The sequence below is a fragment of the Neodiprion virginianus genome, chromosome 1 (assembly GCF_021901495.1).
Source record: "Neodiprion virginianus isolate iyNeoVirg1 chromosome 1, iyNeoVirg1.1, whole genome shotgun sequence".
Lineage (NCBI taxonomy): Eukaryota > Metazoa > Arthropoda > Insecta > Hymenoptera > Diprionidae > Neodiprion > Neodiprion virginianus.
In genome coordinates, this window is record NC_060877.1 from 25,776,396 (window position 1) to 25,796,405 (window position 20,010).

The following is a 20,010-nucleotide window of genomic DNA, read 5'->3' on the forward strand; positions in this document are numbered from 1 at the left end:
TTGTTGTAGAATCGCTGAACTCATATGAGATCCAGACTCCCAAGGAAGTGCCAGACTGCATCGACTTTAAGTCGATCCCGGATGAGTCAGTACTAGATTACAAGAAAACTTAATGTGGACAGATTTTTCAATTTTTCAACTATCTCACTAGTCAAGATTTTCCAATCATGGGTCTACCTAATGACAAAGAGTCATACACGTTCTCAGTTAACGTTCCATTCTTCTTGTTGACCTTCAACAGCTTGTACTTGTGCCAATTTAAATTATTCATGCTTTAAACAAATTTTCAAAATAATTGCGGTAGCTGAGGAGAGAGAATTGGTTTGTTTGTTTGAAAAACACTTGTTTTATTGACGCTATAAACTAGAAGTCCGGTATAAAATCTTTAACCTTATGAATTTTAATTACTTATTGAAAATAGTTTCTCAATTCACTCGAGAATTAGTGACCGTGTCTGCGGTCGAATAGCAATTATTCTAATTCTATCCAGTTTCTCAAACTTCAACTTATAGTCAGAATGTTACAGCAAATTTGTTCAAGATGTAATGGCTAATGAATCAGTCTATAAATAATATATTTCGCAAATGGAAAACCTATACGTATATATACACAACTAAATATGTATAACTAATGATCTTTGTGCTCTATTGGCTCAATAGCAATATATGTATCATTATTTGGCAAAGGTAAATTGTAATTGTGCGACTTACTTTACGTCTCAACATAATAAACAAATAATTTAGGCTAGATTTCTCATTTCAATAATGACATAGTGAGCGAATAGTATAATAATGTTATCATATTATATTTAGGGTGCTACAAATGTGATTATAAAATTGTGTTTGTTAAAGCACGAAGTGTTTGCTTTAAAATATATCGGATAAGCATCGTGGGCGCATATTTCCTTTTCCTCTGTCTATCAAATCTTATTTTCCATTTTTCTCCATGTTTTTCTAGTTTGCACGTATAAAAATAGTTTGTAGCCAAGCTGATTAGAGTATTTCTAAAAATATCTTATCATCAATTTAGGTCGACGTGATATTTACGGCACCATGATTTTCATTTTGGACTAGAATATACAATGTATACTAACTACGTAGTAAAAAGATTAGCATTTAACGGGAATGTGATCATCAGTTCCGTATATATTGCCGTTGAAACTGATACGTGCGAAACTTGACCGTTTACACAATAAGTAATAGATAAACAGAGACATCTCCGAATCGATCGAATGCGTCTCATTGAGATTACAGAAACAACGGCAATATGCATACAATTCACTCACATATGGATTCATGCATACGTACAAAGCGAAGTTCACTAAAGGAATAACGATTTTTTTAAATTCGTAATATTATAATACACCTTGTAAAAATTGACGTAACGTTAAAGTTTCTTTTTTTTACCACTATCGCCGCCTCTGCCATTCGACGGAACTTCCTCAACGTTGTTGCAAAGCTGGGCTTTGTGAAACGAGATGTGAGAATGAACGAAATTGAACGCATCCTTTCCGGCACATATCAAATTGCAAATGATCTCTGAAGGGGATTCATACTCGTTTGGAACAATCCCGTCAACCGACGACTCGAAGAAGCTGAACAGTGGAAACCAAATTCTTGTTCGATTGGAATCCCGTTGCATTAAGGCTTGATTGTTAGCCAGTGTATGATAATACAAAAAGAGTCGAGAAGTTATGTAAAATGCAACAAACACGTCGATAGAGTAGTGCTCGTGCGCTGCCAGAATAAAAAATATTCCAAACATATTAAGCATCCACGTGAACGTGTGCAGGAAGTACAACTGCCTTGATGTATCTGAAAATGAAAAGATTAAGTTGATAGTGTTACTCTCCATTCCTTACTGCAATTTGATATTAGCTATACTGAATGGTGTAGCTTACATTCAGTTATGAAGAAGTTCAACATAGTTAATGCCACTGTATGCCCGCTGAACATGTAATCACCGCAAGTTCGAACTCCTTGAATGGACATACCGGCGCCTCTCCAGATTACATACGCCATAGATATCTTGTTGTAGAGTTCACCATACGCAGTCCTGTAAAAAGACAATAATGTATAATCAGTACTGAAAATCACGTTTACTTACGTCGAAATGAGATCTTATACGTACGCATACCCCGACCATTCTTCATCAGACCCCTTCCTTGGCTGACACTGCAGATGAGCACCAGGTACAGACAGAGAAGTTATGAGCATGGTTACGCATCTCAAAAGGAAGACTGTCCCGGACAGGGCAAAGAATCTTCGTAGTAATATAAACCTGGTGAAAATGTCAAGTCTAGATTAAAATAGGTTTCGCAGAATACAAACAGTTTTGAGGTAAAAATCTGAAATAAACTTTATATAATGAGGAATGTGATTCGATATACGATATTACCTATATCTGTGAAAGATAAGCACCACCAGCCAAATCGCAAACAGTAACGTTCCTGTTACTTCGCACATATCGAAAGCCCACGGTATGTGTGGAACATTATCTAAAAATATGTCTGGTAATGGTGGGTATTTTTTCATGTCAGGTACTCGATCGTGAACAATGACCATAACGAAGGCAGTGATCCATGTGACAATGAAGAGGTACCCTAAGCTTATGAAAGTTTTCCAAATTTCTGGTGGTAGATGAGATGCTTGGCCATCTTCAGACACGGATGCCGAGTACGACTCGTGTTCCATGGAGGCGTCATTGTTAACCACTCCATTGCTGGGTACCTGAAACATCAGTAAAACATTGACTCCAATACTGACTAATTTTGAATAATAATAATAATACCATGTTTGACCGTATCTACTTTGTTCAGAAAGTTGAATTCAAAGATAAGTAAGAAATATATGCGTGAAAAATTGTCACATGACTTCCAGTGTCATTTTACTTTAAGGAGGTTTGTTAGTTTTATGAAGATGCAAAGAAATATTCCACGACTTTTTCAATACTATCCCCACGATTGTAGATATACCTGGATTGAAAATTTTTGTCTACACCATGCACTCGTAGTAAAAAGAAAAAATAAAATTTTCATGCATGGGCTCGTATGAAAGATGCAGCAAAATATTGCATTTTCAATTGAAAATTAGTTGTTGAACAGAATAGAGCTGAACACAGAACTATTGAAACTACAGAGAACATATTCAGGAAGTTGAATAAAAAATTTGATTTGCTTCGCCTGAATCGTTTATAAGTAATCAACACAAATGTAAGCAAATGTGCTAATTGATAGGTTCCATGACCCATAGAGCAGCTCTGTGGGAAAGGTCGATTGGGCCTGAACCAGTATTCTCTGTCACCCTCACCAAAACTAGTGAACCTCTCTAATTCTTACTATTTTTTATCTATACATTCGTAGCTTCACAAATTTCAGCCTTGCTCATTTACTCACATCTTGGCGTTGATGAGTATAGTAAGTGGTCGATGGGAACAAGTCGATCTGTCCCAACTCGTACAAAGTAGTGATGTTGTCTCTTTGCAACTGTTTAATACTGATGTGCAGTCTTTTGATATCTCCAATGCATCTGATACTCATCACTTCAGGCTTCAGATCCTCTTCCGTTAGGGTCAAGAGTGCTCTGCCATCTATTGAATGTACATTTTCAAAAGCGTCCTTAAATCGGCAATGACCATTTTCTTCCAACCAGATTGCAACATCTTGGGTTGTCCATTCCGCCACACTCTTAGTGACCATTTTTCTGGTTATGCATTAATTTGGTTATCGTATATTTTTCTAACTGTGCGTTTTGCCGGTTGGAATAAAGTAAAGTTTTCTGGAAAATGATAGGATTAAGTAAATACAGTAGTAACATTAGACATGTTAGTATGGATAACGAGAATGTCTATTATATATTTGGTATTAAATATAACAATCCATTGTAGGGGGTGATGAGACTTTATAATTTTTGTTAGAACACTAAGAATCTAGTTTATAAATTATGAATAGTGCTCAGCTACAATACTGTGACATACCGATTGACATTCAAATAGAGAAATACATCGTCAGACAGCTAAGAAGTTAAAATTAAAATACACTTCTCATGGCTGCAATAAAAGGGCAATTAGAGGTGTTCCGTATCTAGAAATAGAATGTCCAAAGTGAGTGTCACCTCCACCAATTTTGAGTTTAGCGAACAGCGAGTATATAAAAGTTATAGTAGATAAAACTAAAGAGTGTATATACGTATTACTACATAAAAATTTTATCACTATGACTGTGTCACAATTCTCTCATTACCGAGGAACTGCAATTGTCCAGCTAATGTTGTGCGGAAATATGCATGAACGTTTCAACAAAGGTCAGTGTAATGAATTTCGAAGATGAAAAAAAAAAATTACTGCTTCCCAATATTTGAATCATCAGGAATAGTGCAACAAGTGAGAAATAACTGCAGATCTATTGCGACTTTTATCAGTCATTATATCAGCTGTGCGGGTAAAATGAAGAGCTGAGCATGTGATATTTTAAAAATAAATACATGTATACGCACGTACGTACAGACATGCTACAAAGAAAACTTGTTATTTAGCAACAATTGGCTCAACGATTGACGGTTATAGGTCACGAAATACGTCTGCCAAATTAGATAACACTTATCGCGTGCATCAGCATGCGCCAAATTATATCCAGAAGACAAGAAACGTTTACAGTACGTGTAGAAAATGAGGACATAACAGTACATGTGAGCGGAACACTCGCTGCACTGCCTGATCCTGCCTGTCAGCGACGCGTGTTGCATAGATGCATGGGTGAAATTTTACTCAAATTCTAAATACGTGCCTGGGAAAGTATCAGCGTATTACCAGAATTACACCTCGACGATGCGCTGTCTCTTCTTGTAGAAAAGGAACAATCGGAATAATGCGGAACGCAACATCAGCGACGGAGAAGATTCTGAACCGAGAATCAAAATAAAGTACACTACGAATTGTTTGACGACTCGCGAGCTCTTGCGTAGCACAGCTGACCAGCTGAACGAACGCGGGTCAATTGGAACGCGCCATGTTACGGTATGTACTGAAGTTTTTCCCAGATCCCTCCCTCCGACAGTCGATCGAGTTGCCCGTACGCGCAGGGATGACTCATCGGTCGGTAAGAAAGAGCGGTAAGACAGCGTCACGAGCGCGTCGGATGGACTCTGCCGCGGTTCAAAGGTATATTGGTGTAGTACAGTACAGAGATAACCGAGAGATAAAGAGTGACCAGAAATTCAATTGAACCCGTTGAGTTGGCGAAAATCTTACCGTACGACGATGTTGAATCTGATAACAATTTCGAGTTACGTGTTGCTGAAAAAAAAAAATAGAATAAGCGAAGTTTCAAGCGACAAAAACTATACGCACGTACCAAATTTTGTCAAATTCAAATTCGCCTGTAGCCCCACGCAACTATGCACTGCCTTAAAAAGAATATCGAAAATACGAAGAAGCATACGTTTCGAAATTCCCCAGTTTTACTGTAGCGAGAGCTGATTTGCGTCTATTTCCTGTATACGTACGTGTCGTCAAACGAACTCCCGATCGGCGTAGAATCGAGGATGTCTAAGTAAACTGAGGTGTTTCAATAACAATAATAAGAAGAACAATTACACGGCACAGCGGAGTACCAGGCAATTTCTTTGTACGGCAAATTATACGCTCGATTTAACACTGGAGCAGGTGAATGTCGCAAATGACGAATATGAACTGACCTAAACGCGCAATGACCGTTTCGCATATCCTATTATGTCTATGTCGTACATAGGCGTGATGGATATGCGCATAAGAGATTTACGATACAAATATCAGCACCAATAACAGCAACTATAATCTATGTCGAAATATCGATGAAAACATACAGTACAGAGTATCATTCTATTTACAGATCACATTCTACTACTATGTACTGCATATTGGCAGAGCTGTATCCAAGGCACGTGACATGTGCGTGTCAATTGCCACGAGAATATATTTGTAGCTTTTACCATTTCATACCGCATATTATATTTAAAATTCTGATGCGTTGATACGCTATTCGTCGCGAGAACCCGAGCTTTGTACTTTACATACATACGATAACGCCTGAAAATATAGTACAGAATACCTTTGTTCGGACATGGCATTATATAATACCTGTACGTATGCGTTGGTTGTGTTATTTTTCCTGCCAGCTCTTGAACGATGATATCCATTCCAAATCGTTCAATTTACGATGACCGATTCCGTGAACTATGTAGTAAAAGTTATCATTGCATCGATGTAATTAGTGTGTCCATCGACAGTTAGCACCTCATAAGCACATCGAATTCCTGTGTGCTCACCGCAGCAATCAATCGCTAGATAATTACAGAGATAGCATTTATTCGACACTATTTACTTGTACTTTCTACCGTAGTAAACGATTGTGTTTACTCATCAAAATAAATGCTTAAATAGACATCCGGTAGTGTTAATCGCAAACGGGAGTACAAAAAATGGTGTACAATGATCTTGACTTGAATACTTACTCAAGTGTTTCAAAATACTGCGGATATGCATTTCAAGGACATATACCGAACGGCCTTAACCTTGGCTTGAAACAGAGACCGGTCACGAGACGAGAAAAATATCATTTCAACCATGAAAATATTTACAAATAAAAATACTATAGATTTTGCCTCACAATTAAATAAGCGATTGTTTTGGAACGCAGTTCAGACTGTTTCTATTGTTCGACCTCCCGTTATAAAAACGACCGAGCATCTTACAGGATTTGTAATTATAACCTGATTATAAACTGTGCAGATATAATCACCCCATTTTATGCTAGAGCACGTAGAAGCTGGTGAGCGATATACGTTACGGGAAAAATTCTGCGAGTGTATCATTGCCTGAAATTGGTTGACTTCCTCTGCCTTAGGGATACGAATTTTTTTTCTATACCTATTGCAATGATGTTTCAATTTATGTAACTAAAATGGGGCCCAGGCTGCTGCGCTCCTAAAAAAACAACAGCGCACGTAGATTATAAGTACAGCCACGGTCACGGCTATTTGTTGCCCTTGAGATAGGCAATATAAATTGAACGTGTAACTCCGGTTGCCTAACCCAGGGGTGACAGATGCCGTGACCGTGGCTACACATGCGATAAGCCGCGTACTTCAACTATCGGGCAGTAGAAATGATTTTTTATTTCATTATATAGCTCAGATTCAATGAAATGTTCAATTACTTGATCAAGCTCCGATCTTCAAGATAGCTACAGATTTACTTGTGCATTTGCAAATGCACTCACGTAACTGTTCTGAATTTGTGGGGCCGGATAATATTAGATATCGTATCTAGATCTGTATGTGCGTCACGCAGTAATCATTATTGAATTCAAAGTTCAATTAATTATCTTCTGCATGGGTATAAGTTCGCTATGTAATTTGTTTTTTTCTGAAAATGTTACGATCTGTTAACAAAGACAAAATGTGATACATGTTACATTGACATAGAAGAGATCACTGTAAAAATATCCCTTATTATATTTTACTCTCACATTCTGCATATAAGATACATTCTTGCAAATCTATAATATTAAGTATACTATTGAAAAACAGAGTCAATTTCACCCCTTTGATTTTCCATACATTCGTATAAATTCTTCATAAAATTGCAGAGTGTAATCGATTGTCTTTTATACCTATACATTTTACTCCCTATCAACTAATTAGTCCTGCTATCGTGTACCGTTTTACATTTGGAAGACATCAGAACGTTGCACATTTACTTATACAGATAGCCTGGAAACCAAAATTACCCGACTAGTTTTCGGATATATGAAAAATTTTGTCCGACGACGTTTTGCACTGAGTTTTGTGGGCCTGATTATCATCGCCTGAAGGACACTCCAAGGAGCAATCAGCACTCGAGGTGTCCGAATCCCTGTTTCTCCGCTGGCAGGAGTTATAATTTTCGTTTAAAGCACAGAGATTCGGCGTGCTTGCAGCTGTCTGGGCAATGATTATCTGAGCAGTTGGAACGCTGCCGATGGTTTTCCTCCGATTGGTCGGCTCACCTGTATCGTCAACGACAGATTTCCACCGAACACCCTTTTTCTTACCGCTCCCCATCGACTTGTGCCGTCGAACAAGATACTTGGGAGAGTTATGCGTTCGCAAAGGAGGCCGCGAGCGCGTGTTGTGTTGGCAAAAGTTTTTGCGACGTACGCACGAATGTTTTTGACACGTTTCCAAACGGTTCTCATCATGAGCACTATCCCAACTGCAGTTGGTACTATTTTCCTCCCTCTTCTTGTAGCTACTAGGCGACAATCGCTCTTGGGAAAACGCCGTGTTAACAATGCCCTGCACACCGCATTGCACGGCGTTCCGAACTTGTTCAACGGGCACAGATTGCTCGCCCCCGTTATAATGGGGGCACTGCTTCACCTTGAGAGAACTTTTTCTCTGTGGAGTATAATTAACGTCTATGGTCTCTGTCGCAGGCACGGGCATTGCGGAAAGCTGCATGTCTCCGGCATTTTGTGCGTTGTACCGCGCAATGTTCGTGGCGCTTGGCCACGGCTGGAGATTCGCCGTGACCTTTCCAGTGCCAAAAAACGATTTTTTCGCCGCCTGAGGCGTAACGTTGTAGAGGGACTTTGACGCGAGCTTTTTCACAGCGTCTGCTATCGTTCGGTGTTCTCTTTCCGATTCGATCGAAGCCTCACCAAACTGGATAATGGTTTCAGAAAGGTTTCGAGGTAATCGCGGAGTAGCTGGAGGGGACTCGCTGATCTGGCTGAAACAAACGAAATTAATTTACTAACGATCATGACTCCAGATATTCAATTTGCCTTATTTCTCTCTTTGTATTCGACGTTCTTATTTAAGCTTAGGTATGGAAACTGCATAACTGTTTCTAATCAGCTTAAACCTTACCGCCTGTTATTGAGTGGACTATCAGTCGCATGAGTAGCTAGGCTCGCTGATGACGCACGCGGCGTTGGTAACGTCGCTCCGGTCTCTTCAAGTTCTTCGGAAATGTCGGGTAAAAACATGGTTTGTTTTTCTTCCGGTACCCTAGATACGCGCATGGTTTAAATATTGTAAAATTTGAAGGTAAGAAAGTCTATCGAACTCTAAAGAGCCTAAGTGTGAAAGTCGACAATGTCCAACAGAGTGCCATAATTTTTGCTTAATTGTTGATGAATAATTCACAATAGAAGTGGGGGACTTACGTCATATTGGCAACACTTCCACGGTACGTTTTCTTCTTATAAGGAACCGATGCTTCAGTGTACGGAAGCGTCAAGTCCTCGGTGTCGAAGTAAATATCTTTAACCAGCGGTGGACATCTCATCATCAAAGTATCAACACCCAAATAGGAAACCTGCGAAAAAGTAATCGTTTGCTAATTTATCACTCTGGCAAAATGTCCAACTTTCGACGTATGTTTGAAATATCGAGATTTACAAATTGTGTAGATCAGTGTCCAATTGCAATACTTTGTTTGACTACCCGTCAGTTACCTTTGTATGCCTGTCGATCAGCCAGTTCAACTCAAAGTCCTCATCATCATCTCCGAAAGGATTGATCAGTTGCTCGGCAACCTGTAAAAAATCGTAGCTCAACTGATCTGCAGCTTACTGTACGGCAGAAAGTATTTGAATTCGGTCTGATATTGGTCAAAAAGCTGTGAAGTACCTTGAGCAATCCCATGAAGAAGAAGAACTGCAAAATCGTGAAAAGTGGCAGGTAGATGTCGACTTGCATTTGGAACGGCTTTTTAGCTCCTTCTATGTACTGACGACCAACGAGAGCAATTGCGAAGAAGCTGTACGTCGCCAAAGTAACGACTTGGGTGTACACCAATGGAATCGACACCCAGTCGTAGCTCCATAGAAGACCGCATTTGGACCGAAATTCGTTAAATTCCTGTGTCGATAAAAAAACCGGATGTAAGATCTACGCTTTGTGAATCTACTTGAATGTGCAAGCGGGGACTTTAAATTCGATCGAAAAATATATATGGCTTTTACTCAATCACAATGGTCTACTAGTCTCGGTGTAATTATTAAATTTGGAATGCTTTTTAGTATTAGGTTTATCAGATTTACATCTGCACTGTTTTATCCATGATTAACTTGTTGAACCAAAACTCGCTTCATATTAATTGATTATTGCCCAACGAGAAGGTTTGCTACGAACCTCCATTATTATCTTCAGCCCCTGCGAATCCGTCAACCGTTGGCTATGACGTGCTTCCTTTAGTAAATTGATAAACCACGTGCATGGTATCCAGTAAGTGTTGAACTCCACACTGGGTACGGATTGGAACAGTTCTAGTTCCAAAGCAGTCATAAAACCTGTTGAGCAAACACGACCGCGGCTGAATAAATTCGCAACAAATTCGAATCAAAGCCACTTCAAAGATGAGCCGTTTTGCATGGACAATGATAGAAAATAGCACAAAAGTATAGTTGGTTCGTTCCTATTCATAGTTCAGACGACGGCGGGACATATAGTTCATTGAAGAATGTAGACGTAGCCAATAGACGGTCCAACTATACTTTTTCCTCAGTGACTCAGCTTGTACTCTCAGATATCTCGTAAAGTCGAATTCTTACCAACAGGTGCCAGACGACTGTGAATCGGCTTTCGCAACATGCTTGAATTTTTCTCACCTGAATCGACGACGTGGTCGAGGGTTGGAAAACGCCTTTTAACAGCTGAGCTGATTGAACGGAGGACCAGAATCAAGGAGAGATTTAGGTACCGCATTAAGGACCTCCTCAGTACACGTCCATACTCGTCATTACCAGTCACATAAAGCGCCACGGAATGCATCACTCTTAAACGTGATGAATATGGCTTTAATGCATGCTATGCGGAGCAATACAAATCGGATTGTAAAACTTGATCACGCTTATTCTCTTAAACTCACTTATCAGGCCAAGGTATGGCCATGTATTGTTCCCACCACCGACCAGCGACGTACGATACGTAAAATCCGAGCACAAAACTCAGAGGAATCAAGCTGATGAAAGTGTCACAGTATACCACGATTTGTTCAAAATCTCTGAAAAGAAATAGTTTTAGATACGTGTTCATCTATCGAATCTTAACAACTCCGCTGTGAACCTCCTTAGAGGTGAAAGAAATTTGTGACACTGGAAAAGTACTATAAACGAACCTTTTTTGGGTGGCGGTAAATACGTTGCGGTAAAGGGTTGAAAGAATGGCGAAGAGTACCAGGAAGAGTAGAAGTTCCCTGTAGATCAGTTTGTACAGTGATCCACGCCACATAAGCAGCAGCCTGGTGAAACCCCCGCTAGTTGAGCTTGCAACTTCATATTGATACGAGACCGTCATTATGCAATACCCTTCACTTGCTACCCCGTTTCAGACTGTCTTTGTCCTCGCAACCTTGAACATCTTTTTCGTAACGCTTCGGCTCATTTCGCACGTCCCAGGATGAACATAACTCACTGGATTAGGGGATGGCTGACAAATATGTAATCGAAGCAATGGATCGCCCCGTATAATCGCCGCGTCTTTTCCACATCATCACAAACCATTCGCAGTCACGTCGATGTGCAGATTTTTGCGCCCTGAATATTCGAGGCCTCATTTTACATGCTAACAGCAATTTACATTGTTTCTCTTGCGGTTTCAATCTGCGACCTTTTTTCAGAACACATCGCTTTTGAAATCGTGATGGTATAGGCACACGATAAAACTAATATATGACCCTGAAAAATTCACAACGATTTAATGGGAATGTCCCAGGGGGAGAGGGCAAGACAATACCAAGAGCTTGCGAGGTACGACGAACTTGCTCTTGGAAAAGCGCTAGGCCATCCTTGACAAACTCAAGGGAAAAAACCGGGCGTGTCATGTACTCTGAATATTTTCGCTTTTAAAATACCGCTCATACTGCAGCAGCAATGTTTGCCGGAAATAACCGCTGAAGGATTGTAGTACATACATCAGGACAGTAGGTGCGTTTGGGTCGGGGAAGAATCCACGTTCATTTCCATTCAAGATGCACATTGCCGTCTGTAGTTATTTTCGCAACATTTATTGCTGTATCCGATTTATCAAACGTGTTCATTCCTACTGCGTGATAAATTGCTACTCAAATTTGGGGAGGTATGCATGTTGAACCGATGCCTAAAGTAGAGATGAAAGAAATGATCTGCAACTAGCTGCAGAAAGTTGTGATGAGGACGGATTCGCGATATAACGACGTTGTTAATAAGATCGTTCGCCAATCATGTATTTTGTAAACGATCCTAGTCGTTTCCCTGCAGTTTCCGGTCAACCTCATGTGTTATTACAAAATAAACACGAAAACGGATCATTAAAAAGTCGTACGACATGCACTGAATCCATAAAAGCAAAACGATTGGCGTTATGAATCGTGCATGCGAAGCCGGATTACGATCGTGTTGTAAATTCAATAACTAATCGTCGTTCTGTTTATGTAATAACCAAACCACGTTGGAAATGACGCGATGCCATAGGGTGATCTATGAAAACGCGAATTTCGCATCATTACAGCTAACTCCAATTTTTTCAAGTATCTACAGCTGAAACAGAGAGCACCAGATCAAACACTCAAAGTATAGGCGCTTGACATTTATGGCGGGTGACTTGAATCGTACGCGGTTAAAGACTGAAAATATAATTCGGATGCTTCCCGCCTTTGTTGACCAAGTCGATCAATCGTGTGGCTTATGAGAGTGGAGGTCATTCTGTTCTCTTTGAGACACGCCGTAGAGCCTCGCAGCGTGGGAATCGCGCCAGTATGCAGCCCGGCGGTAAATATAGCTGTGTCCAAAAATGATTTCGCCTGAGAAAATAGTTTTATATTAGATTTCCGGGGCTGTCCAATCGCGTTTACCCGGCTTGCTCGTTTCAATCATGAGATAATGATATCGCGCTACCTTTTCTCCAATACAGGCGAATGATTCTTGCGCCGTTTGATCGCCGCAGAACATCGAAACTGTTCATTAAGTTCTAACTTTGATCAGGCATGGAGCAAACGAGCAAAAAGATGAAAAATTAACTATTACTGGCTCGTCAAAAAATCATAAAATTATAATGTTTCATTTAGTTTGAAGTCGAAGAGATATTACGACTTGACCTCCGTCAATTCGGTATAGCGACTGTTCGTATTTTAATATAGGTATATTTCTTCGAGCAAAACCGTAGAGTCCAAAATCTGAATACGAGAATAGAAATAAAATAATAATAATAATAAGAGTAATGACATGCCGCGAAAAATGCTCGGAGCGTTGACTTACCCTCTTTGGTCATTGCACCGAGTGATTGACCCAGTGAAGAATGTGTTAACAGGATATTGTTATGCATTTTTTCACTCTTATATAAATATTTGCTTCTTTTAGAGCCACCGAGAATGCCGGGTTTGTAAACATTCCTGGATAAATATGACTACACAGGCAATATCGGCTTGGAATGCTTGCACCGTGATTAACCGCATGCAGAGCATTAAATTCATGGCACCGCGTGACGAACACGTCACGTACCTAGCGGAAGATAACTCTAATACGATCAGAATCATGCGTCTGAAACGAATTTATGGAAATTAATAAATCACGATGGATTCCCAATTTTGTTTTCATCGTTTCGTAACGAGTTTAAAGGAATTTCGATGGAGAAAACCATCGGCTTCGGACAGTGTAACACTTGCTAACACTCGATCTATAGAAGACAGATAGTTGAGTTAGTTCCCTCCATTCGTTTCTTGGCGAACGTCAGCGGAAAGCTTTTTGGAAAATTGTTAACTCGTACAAGTTGACGACAAACTGATTTCATCTCACACGACACGTTGAAGGCGGCATAAGTAGGTGCACCGGTTATGCGCTATTCCGCAACCGCCGCGGAGAAGAATTTTCAGCCACAGAGTGCTGTGCAGTCGAGTATCAAGGTAGAACGAGAGTGTTTACGAGCATTCTTAAACGTTCCTTAACGGTAAGTGATCAGAAATAAAATGATAAAATGCACGTTTGCAATTTTTGGTATTTTATACCTCGAAGCATAGTTCCCAAAACGATGAAACCACTTGATCAAACAGTATGGTCACAAGGTTTCGATAAGATCATCAAGGACCTGCATGGATCGGATAATTTGCAGTGTATCATGTTTACGTTTATCAACGCGGATTAATTAGACGAGCGATTGTAACAATATGAAGCAATTATTTCAGCAAATATTTCATGTTCTTTTTTCAAGGAACAAACAAGCCCCAGTAATAACCTCGATGAACATCGTGAGATTGTTTATAGGTATACGGAGAGCAACGGAGCAGGTGACATGCCCTTCAAAAAACTTATAAAACCGTCTACCGTTGGCCTATTTTCGGTCTCCTGTTGGCGAATTTTATTTTTGTTATTCCTTTTTGCGCGGTGCTTCTAAAGTATATAGCGTTAGACGATCTCGGGCGTATCTTACGTATCTTACGTATCGTATGATTAAAACGGCCGTTGAATTACCTTCGAAAAATGTCGGGTCTACTTCACTCTGTCATTGTAGCGGGTCGTTCCGCGGCATTGGAATGGTCCCAAAGATTCGCCAACTAATTTCTAGAAATTACGAAGAGTAATCTATAAGAGCGCTCATGCTTTACATCTCGACTGCATCCACTTGTAGCGTGCTTTTCTTTTGTTTTTATTTTTTTGTTTGTTAAGTGTGCGAATCAGAGCAAACACCGATTAGCCGTTGTTAATCACGAGCACAGTGTTTTAATTTGGTTGATTTTTTCATGTTTGTGGTACAAAGGAGCTTGAAGGCACATCCAAAAATTGAAGAATTTTCATTCGCAACGCAAGATGTGCGCTGTTTAGTATGTCGAAACAGATAAATTCACCAGACAAATTATTGGGAAATAAAATGTCACTGGTTTAGAACTAACAAGTTTTTATCACTATATCCACCACGGAGTGTTAGGGTACAATTTCGAAAATTGTTTTTACAATGCAGACCCGCAAAGCACACAGGTGTGTTTCCATCGGGCGTTACTCGCTTACTGCTGCGAACTGGCATCACAAAACTGGCCGGCAGCCACTCGTCTGTGCATCGTGGCAATAATTAACATTGAGGCTAGTCGATCTTGATTCGATGGCAGTTTCCCAAAATCTAAAAGGGTCGAATGTCAAGCTCAATGCCTGCATACTCGGTAATGCTTGACACAGGCTGCGACGTTGTCCAGTTCCCTTCATCCTTGAGGAAATCTGGATAATCTGCACTGTATCGTTTACCTGGAAAAATACTGCACTCAAATATTTTCAGCAGAGGTATTTGGAAATAGTGAATAACGTGTAGTGTGGCCAAAAATGACCCGGCCAAAGGACAGACGGAAGCAAAATAAATTTGTTTATTTTTTAATAAGACTACCTAGAGTGGTTCGAAAATTACCTCCCCTTCTTTTTCAATTTCTTGACATTAGATGAACTCTATCGAAGCCATTTTTCCTAACATGACGCTGTATTATCCAAGCAGATGTGGTACAATAGCGAAATATTGTCTGGCCTGCGGAGATTAATATCAGCTACTTTCCCTCATACATGCCATGGTTAATGTTTTGCAAGACCATCGATTTTTTATCTTCAATTAAAGAGATTGAACAAGTTAGTAGTTATGAAGCATAAAAATGAAATCGTCAACTTCTAAAACAGTTGAAAAATTTATTCTTACTACCAACTTATGGGTAATTTATTTTTTCGCATAAATAATTTGTACGCATGTTATCTTACCTTTCGGTAAACGTGACATTCCTCGTGAGGTAATAAACAATCTTATCGTTAGTCGCATGTGAGAGGAGATAATATGAAATAAGGACGTACAATTGGTCAGTAACCAATATAAAAGCATTCCATTTTCTTGTGTAAGATTGAAACACAGGTCTCTGTTATATTGTACTGCAGATGTTACAAATATCTCCTGCACCATTGACTCTGAAAACTGATAGTGACAATTAGTATACTTAAAACTTTTTTAAAGTCTATAAACGTATCGTAAACCTTCTCATTTATCTCTATGTATGACATTGTATATTTCTATTCACAAATGTGAATGCTGCCACATAAATGCCCAAAAAAAAACCCAAAATAAAAATCTGCAGAATTTCCCAAGTAACGCTTTTATTCAAAATGTACTCCGCAAAATTATAATTTAAATAGTTCGTAAGTATACGATAGAGCGAATATCGCGGCAGTGTTGCTTTATTGAATAATAAAACTGCCAGCGATAAAGACTTTCCTTCCCATAAATTAAATTCGACCCAATTCCTTGCAACTTGGTCCGCCACGATACGAGTGACCTTAGTCCGATTTCAATGGTCATCCATAGCATTTCGCTCAAATACATCTTGTTCCGGTCATGGATGAATTGCATAAATGTACGCTTTGTTGTTTGTATAAAGAAAAACGACGAAGAAATTATACACAGCAAGGCGGAATGTAATAGCAAGTCGTAACTACATTTTTCAGTCATATGTATACGTTAGGCTTCTAAAGTTCACCAACAATTATCTAATTAGACAATGACCCGATATCATTAGTCGATTTATTCATTAGCGCATTCTTACTACCCTCCGTAAGTTGCAAGTGATGCAACAGAGTATGCAATAAGGTATATTTTTAATTCGAGGACAATTACATAATATATCGTCAATCTCGTACGCGCCTCTATTCGTATTGTCTTCCTTCGGAGTTTGGTGATCGTGTTCGTTGACTGAAAACAGTTAATTAAAATTTGTGACTTAGGGGATTGCGTGTTAAACAGCTCCCGATGATAAAGAAACTACCGGGTCTCCTCTTTCTTTCTTCTATCAATGTCATGTTTAATTATTCAAAGTTTAAATAGCGCTTCATACGGCGAACGCGAAGCACTAAATCGCAATTTTTCAAATTACCCGCCAAACGAATCGGACTTTGCATGCCATCTTTAAATCTTTGATCAATGGTTGAGTCGAGTCGCCTCCACGGTCTTACGACCATAGACTCTATAACTCCATGATATCCACAGCTGAGTCCGCTGAGTCAGTTCAGTCGGTTCAAAAGACAAAAAACCGAAAACTTAGATATTTTGGGATTCGGGATTTGAAAGAAATTCAGCAACTGAGCAGTTAAACAAGCGTGACACGCAACCCTTTCATCAAAATTCACGCGATATTAATCTCCTACTCAGGCGCGTCAGTAAAATTCCATAAAAACTATCAAATCATAACCCATAAATTGTTGTTTTGCCTATATGTTATTTACTCGGAATCAACATTTATTCAAATAGTTGAGAGTTATTTTCACGATATGTAAATAGAGAATCAGTTCTAACAAATAAATATAGAAACAAAATTTAGGGACCTGAGCAAAAACGGAACAAAATATAAAGAACAATTTTGGAGACTCAACACGTACATGAATCTCCAATTCTGAAATCTGTTATATTTCAGTTATAATGGAGGTGGACAGGTCGATACTGCTGCAAAAGCAGGTCCGTGACAATTCCTCCGATCTGCAGAGTGAATTTTACGACATGAAAAACTGGGAAGAACAAATGAAGCGTAAAGACTCTGAGCTTTTGCATGCATCGGGGGATCGGGTATATTTTCCTGAATTACTATTTCATTATTATTACAAGGTTATGTCGTTTGAGTTAAGGAGGAATCAATTAGTTTTTTAATTCAACCGTGCTTGCTATTTTGGCTGAAAGGTACTTCCGCCAATCAGAAGCCGTAAAAAGAGCGCTGCCAAACAAGTTAAGCCAAAGACAACAGAGAATGAGGCAAATAGGAAACGGATCAAGTCGTCAGATTACACTTCGTGGGATAAATTTGATGTGGTAAATGTCACAAGTTTAGAGTTGAAAATTTTTAATCAAAGCACTAGCTTCGCATTGTCTTTAGATTAATTTTGAGCTCTTTTACCTTGAATTTGCTGACGTTCCAGGACAAAGCCTGTGAAGAATTGGATAGGCAGGAAGAACACGAATCATCAGACGAGGAATTGTCCAAAGAAGAACTTGAAAAAAATCACAATCAAGCAGTAGCTCATAAAGAGAAAGGGAACGTTTTTGTCAAAAAACAACAGTGGAGCCAAGCGGTTCAGTCTTACGATGAAGCAATTAAAGTATTTCCCTACGATGCTGTGTTCTACGCTAATCGAGCACTCTGCCATCTCAAGATGGACAAGTGAGTTCTCTGTGCTCAAAGTGCAAAACTCTGGATTGCTCGCGATTTTCAGTTGTGGACGATTTATTCGAGTAGCATAATAAGCTGGCATTTGATATCTTCGATAACAAGAAAAATTTGTTTTCTACTAGTTTATATTCGGCAGAAGCTGACTGCACAGCAGCTATTCAACTCGATGAACTTTACGTAAAAGCCTATCATCGACGAGCCACTGCGAGAAAAGAACTGAAGCAATATAAAGAGGCAATGGAGGATTTAGAAAAAGTGTTGAAACTGGATCCGTCAAACAAGGATGCCAGCAAAATGCTGACATTAGTGAAAAAAAAAATCGAAAGCTCAAAGGTGAGGTGAAAAATGACCGAAAATTTAACGTTTTGATTTGCAATTGTCTATGGGTGTATTGGAAATTCGTAAAATGTGAAACAGTCCGGATAAAAATCTTATATTTTTAGCCCTTACTTGTATCACAATCTGATCTTACTGATGATACACCAATTGAAAAGAAAATTGGGGAAAAACTATGTGGTGGTCCTGTTAAAAAGCCTCAGAATATAGAGGCCACATCTTCAGTAGTTCCAAAACCAACAATTCCCTGTTGGTCATTGGGAGAAGGAGAAGATGTCGCTATTATACAACCGGTCATGAAACCTCCTCACCAGAGATCTAAAGTAGGTGCTGGGACAAGTAACAACAAAGCCATTTGATTTGTCGATACTCGTGATTCCCAATAAATATCTACTAAATTAAATGAAACGAGAAATTGTCAACTTAAAATTTTCAGAAACCGCTACGAAGAATAGAAGTTAGAGAAACAGAATCCAGGAACAGCAATATAGAAGGTACCGTCAAGAAAATAGAACCACTGATAAGTGAAGTAATTCCAGTGCAAGAAGTTGAGCACGATAAAGTTAGACCAACAAATCTCGAGCACGTTGAATTACCACCTGTGCCAAGAACTACGGTACAATTTTTCATGAATTGGAAAAAAAATAAGGACCCGGAATTTCGCTTCCTGTACTTGGAGGTAACGTTTGACGATAATTCTACAAGATTTAGCAGTCCGAATGATCAATTCGACACATTGTTACTTATTTTTTATATTATTTCAGCAAATGCCTGTAGATACAATACACAAGTTATTTAAAGACTCTATGGAACCGGATACATTCAGTGAGATATTAACAATTTTGTCGACTGAATTTATAAACAGAAAAAAGCCATTATTTCGATATCTCGAAGACCTTGCACAAGTAAAGCGATTCGGTGCTCTTACTATGTTCATGTCTACTGCTGATAAAAATGGTAAGATGTTTGTAAGCAGCTAAACATTACGGAAATGATTGTACTCTATATATAATAATCTTTTACAGCTTTGAAAACGATTTTCAAATACTGTGAAGTGTCTGAACATAAATCGCAGGATGAACTTGCATCTCTACAAAAGAAGTATGAAGTTTAAAGAAAACCACGGTATGCTTGATTTGGCACAGCAGCTAGTTTATGAGGTGTTGAATCGCCAGTAAAATAGCTATTGTAGATGAAAATTTCACATAAATTTAAGAAAAAAGAAGTCGACACTTGTGTTTGTAAATCTTTACATTTTGAGTTATCATATTCCAAGATCTTGTGAGAATTGATTCATTATCCGTTCCTAACAAAATAAAAAAGGATGTTAATTTTCCGACTCAAGATCTTACTCTTTAGCCTAATAGCTGTTGATAACGAATCTGATTGTACACATCTTCCAATATCTGACTTTTTTTTTGGCAATTCAGCATTATACATCATAATGTTTCTTTTGGTAAATAAAAGTGACCGTTTCGAAGAAAAAATTTATGTTGCTTTGTT

At 39.0% G+C, this 20,010-nt stretch overlaps 3 protein-coding genes and 1 long non-coding RNA gene across 29 annotated transcripts in view; 2 read left to right on the top strand and 2 right to left on the bottom strand.

Moving 5' to 3' along the window:
• Window positions 1-330: 330 nt before the first annotated feature.
• On the bottom strand, window positions 331-5,691 carry LOC124306537 (sphingomyelin synthase-related protein 1-like). Of its 7 annotated transcripts, none has more exons than XM_046767535.1 (6): window positions 5,502-5,691; window positions 3,395-3,776; window positions 2,398-2,729; window positions 2,131-2,280; window positions 1,901-2,055; window positions 331-1,814 (listed from the first exon to the last, which is right to left on the bottom strand). In XM_046767535.1, exons 2-6 carry the CDS (start codon window positions 3,695-3,697, stop codon window positions 1,387-1,389), a joined length of 1,368 nt encoding a protein of 455 aa, XP_046623491.1. In that variant the 5' UTR covers window positions 3,698-3,776; window positions 5,502-5,691; the 3' UTR covers window positions 331-1,386. The 7 variants fall into 7 exon arrangements, with proteins under 7 accessions (XP_046623491.1, XP_046623756.1, XP_046623406.1 ...); XM_046767800.1 differs by lacking the exon at window positions 5,502-5,691 and adding an exon at window positions 5,248-5,267; XM_046767450.1 differs by lacking the exon at window positions 5,502-5,691 and adding an exon at window positions 4,784-5,236.
• Window positions 5,692-7,466: 1,775 nt separating this feature from the next.
• Window positions 7,467-20,010, bottom strand: part of LOC124304666 (bestrophin-4-like) — a 36,692-nt gene continuing 24,148 nt past the window's right edge. For 4 of the 19 annotated variants that reach the window (XM_046764495.1, XM_046764235.1, XM_046763980.1 and 1 more), the window contains 10 exons: window positions 14,468-15,232; window positions 11,143-11,701; window positions 10,894-11,028; window positions 10,634-10,800; window positions 10,158-10,315; window positions 9,654-9,884; window positions 9,479-9,559; window positions 9,188-9,339; window positions 8,889-9,029; window positions 7,467-8,748 (listed from right to left, as the gene is read on the bottom strand). In XM_046764495.1, the coding sequence (XP_046620451.1) occupies window positions 7,770-8,748; window positions 8,889-9,029; window positions 9,188-9,339; window positions 9,479-9,559; window positions 9,654-9,884; window positions 10,158-10,315; window positions 10,634-10,800; window positions 10,894-11,028; window positions 11,143-11,321 (2,223 nt within the window). In that variant the 5' untranslated portion in view covers window positions 11,322-11,701; window positions 14,468-15,232 and the 3' untranslated portion in view covers window positions 7,467-7,769. Of the gene's footprint in view, window positions 8,749-8,888; window positions 9,030-9,187; window positions 9,340-9,478; window positions 9,560-9,653; window positions 9,885-10,157; window positions 10,316-10,633; window positions 10,801-10,893; window positions 11,031-11,142; window positions 11,702-11,937; window positions 12,009-14,467; window positions 15,244-15,368; window positions 15,579-15,727; window positions 15,936-20,010 lie in introns of those variants that run through there. The other 15 variants (XM_046764149.1, XM_046763891.1, XM_046763558.1 and 12 more) reach the window with 10 other exon arrangements.
• LOC124307178 (uncharacterized) lies at window positions 8,927-10,705 on the top strand. Its single transcript, XR_006908761.1, has 3 exons — window positions 8,927-9,068; window positions 9,173-10,016; window positions 10,583-10,705. It is a non-coding gene; the product is annotated as an uncharacterized LOC124307178 (long non-coding RNA).
• Window positions 17,003-19,988, top strand: LOC124306436 (RNA polymerase II-associated protein 3). 2 transcript variants are annotated; one of them, XM_046767194.1, is made up of 9 exons: window positions 17,003-17,166; window positions 17,425-17,573; window positions 17,685-17,813; window positions 17,921-18,162; window positions 18,294-18,504; window positions 18,615-18,830; window positions 18,944-19,186; window positions 19,272-19,464; window positions 19,533-19,988. In XM_046767194.1, exons 2-9 carry the CDS (start codon window positions 17,430-17,432, stop codon window positions 19,619-19,621), a joined length of 1,467 nt encoding a protein of 488 aa, XP_046623150.1. In that variant the 5' UTR covers window positions 17,003-17,166; window positions 17,425-17,429; the 3' UTR covers window positions 19,622-19,988. The 2 variants fall into 2 exon arrangements, with proteins under 2 accessions (XP_046623150.1, XP_046623236.1); XM_046767280.1 differs by having other exon boundaries at window positions 17,003-17,162.

Coding starts and splice junctions, on each gene's coding strand:
- LOC124306537 (XM_046767535.1), bottom strand. CDS start 3,697: ATGGTCACTAAGAGTGTGGCGGAATGGACAACCCAAGATGTTGCAATC. Junction 2,056..2,130: donor GAAGAATGGTCGGGGTATGC/GTACGTATAAGA, acceptor GTCTTTTTACAG/GACTGCGTATGGTGAACTCT. Junction 1,815..1,900: donor GAACTTCTTCATAACTGAAT/GTAAGCTACACC, acceptor TTTCATTTTCAG/ATACATCAAGGCAGTTGTAC.
- LOC124306436 (XM_046767194.1), top strand. CDS start 17,430: ATGGAGGTGGACAGGTCGATACTGCTGCAAAAGCAGGTCCGTGACAAT. Junction 17,814..17,920: donor CGTGGGATAAATTTGATGTG/GTAAATGTCACA, acceptor CTGACGTTCCAG/GACAAAGCCTGTGAAGAATT. Junction 18,163..18,293: donor TGCCATCTCAAGATGGACAA/GTGAGTTCTCTG, acceptor GTTTTCTACTAG/TTTATATTCGGCAGAAGCTG.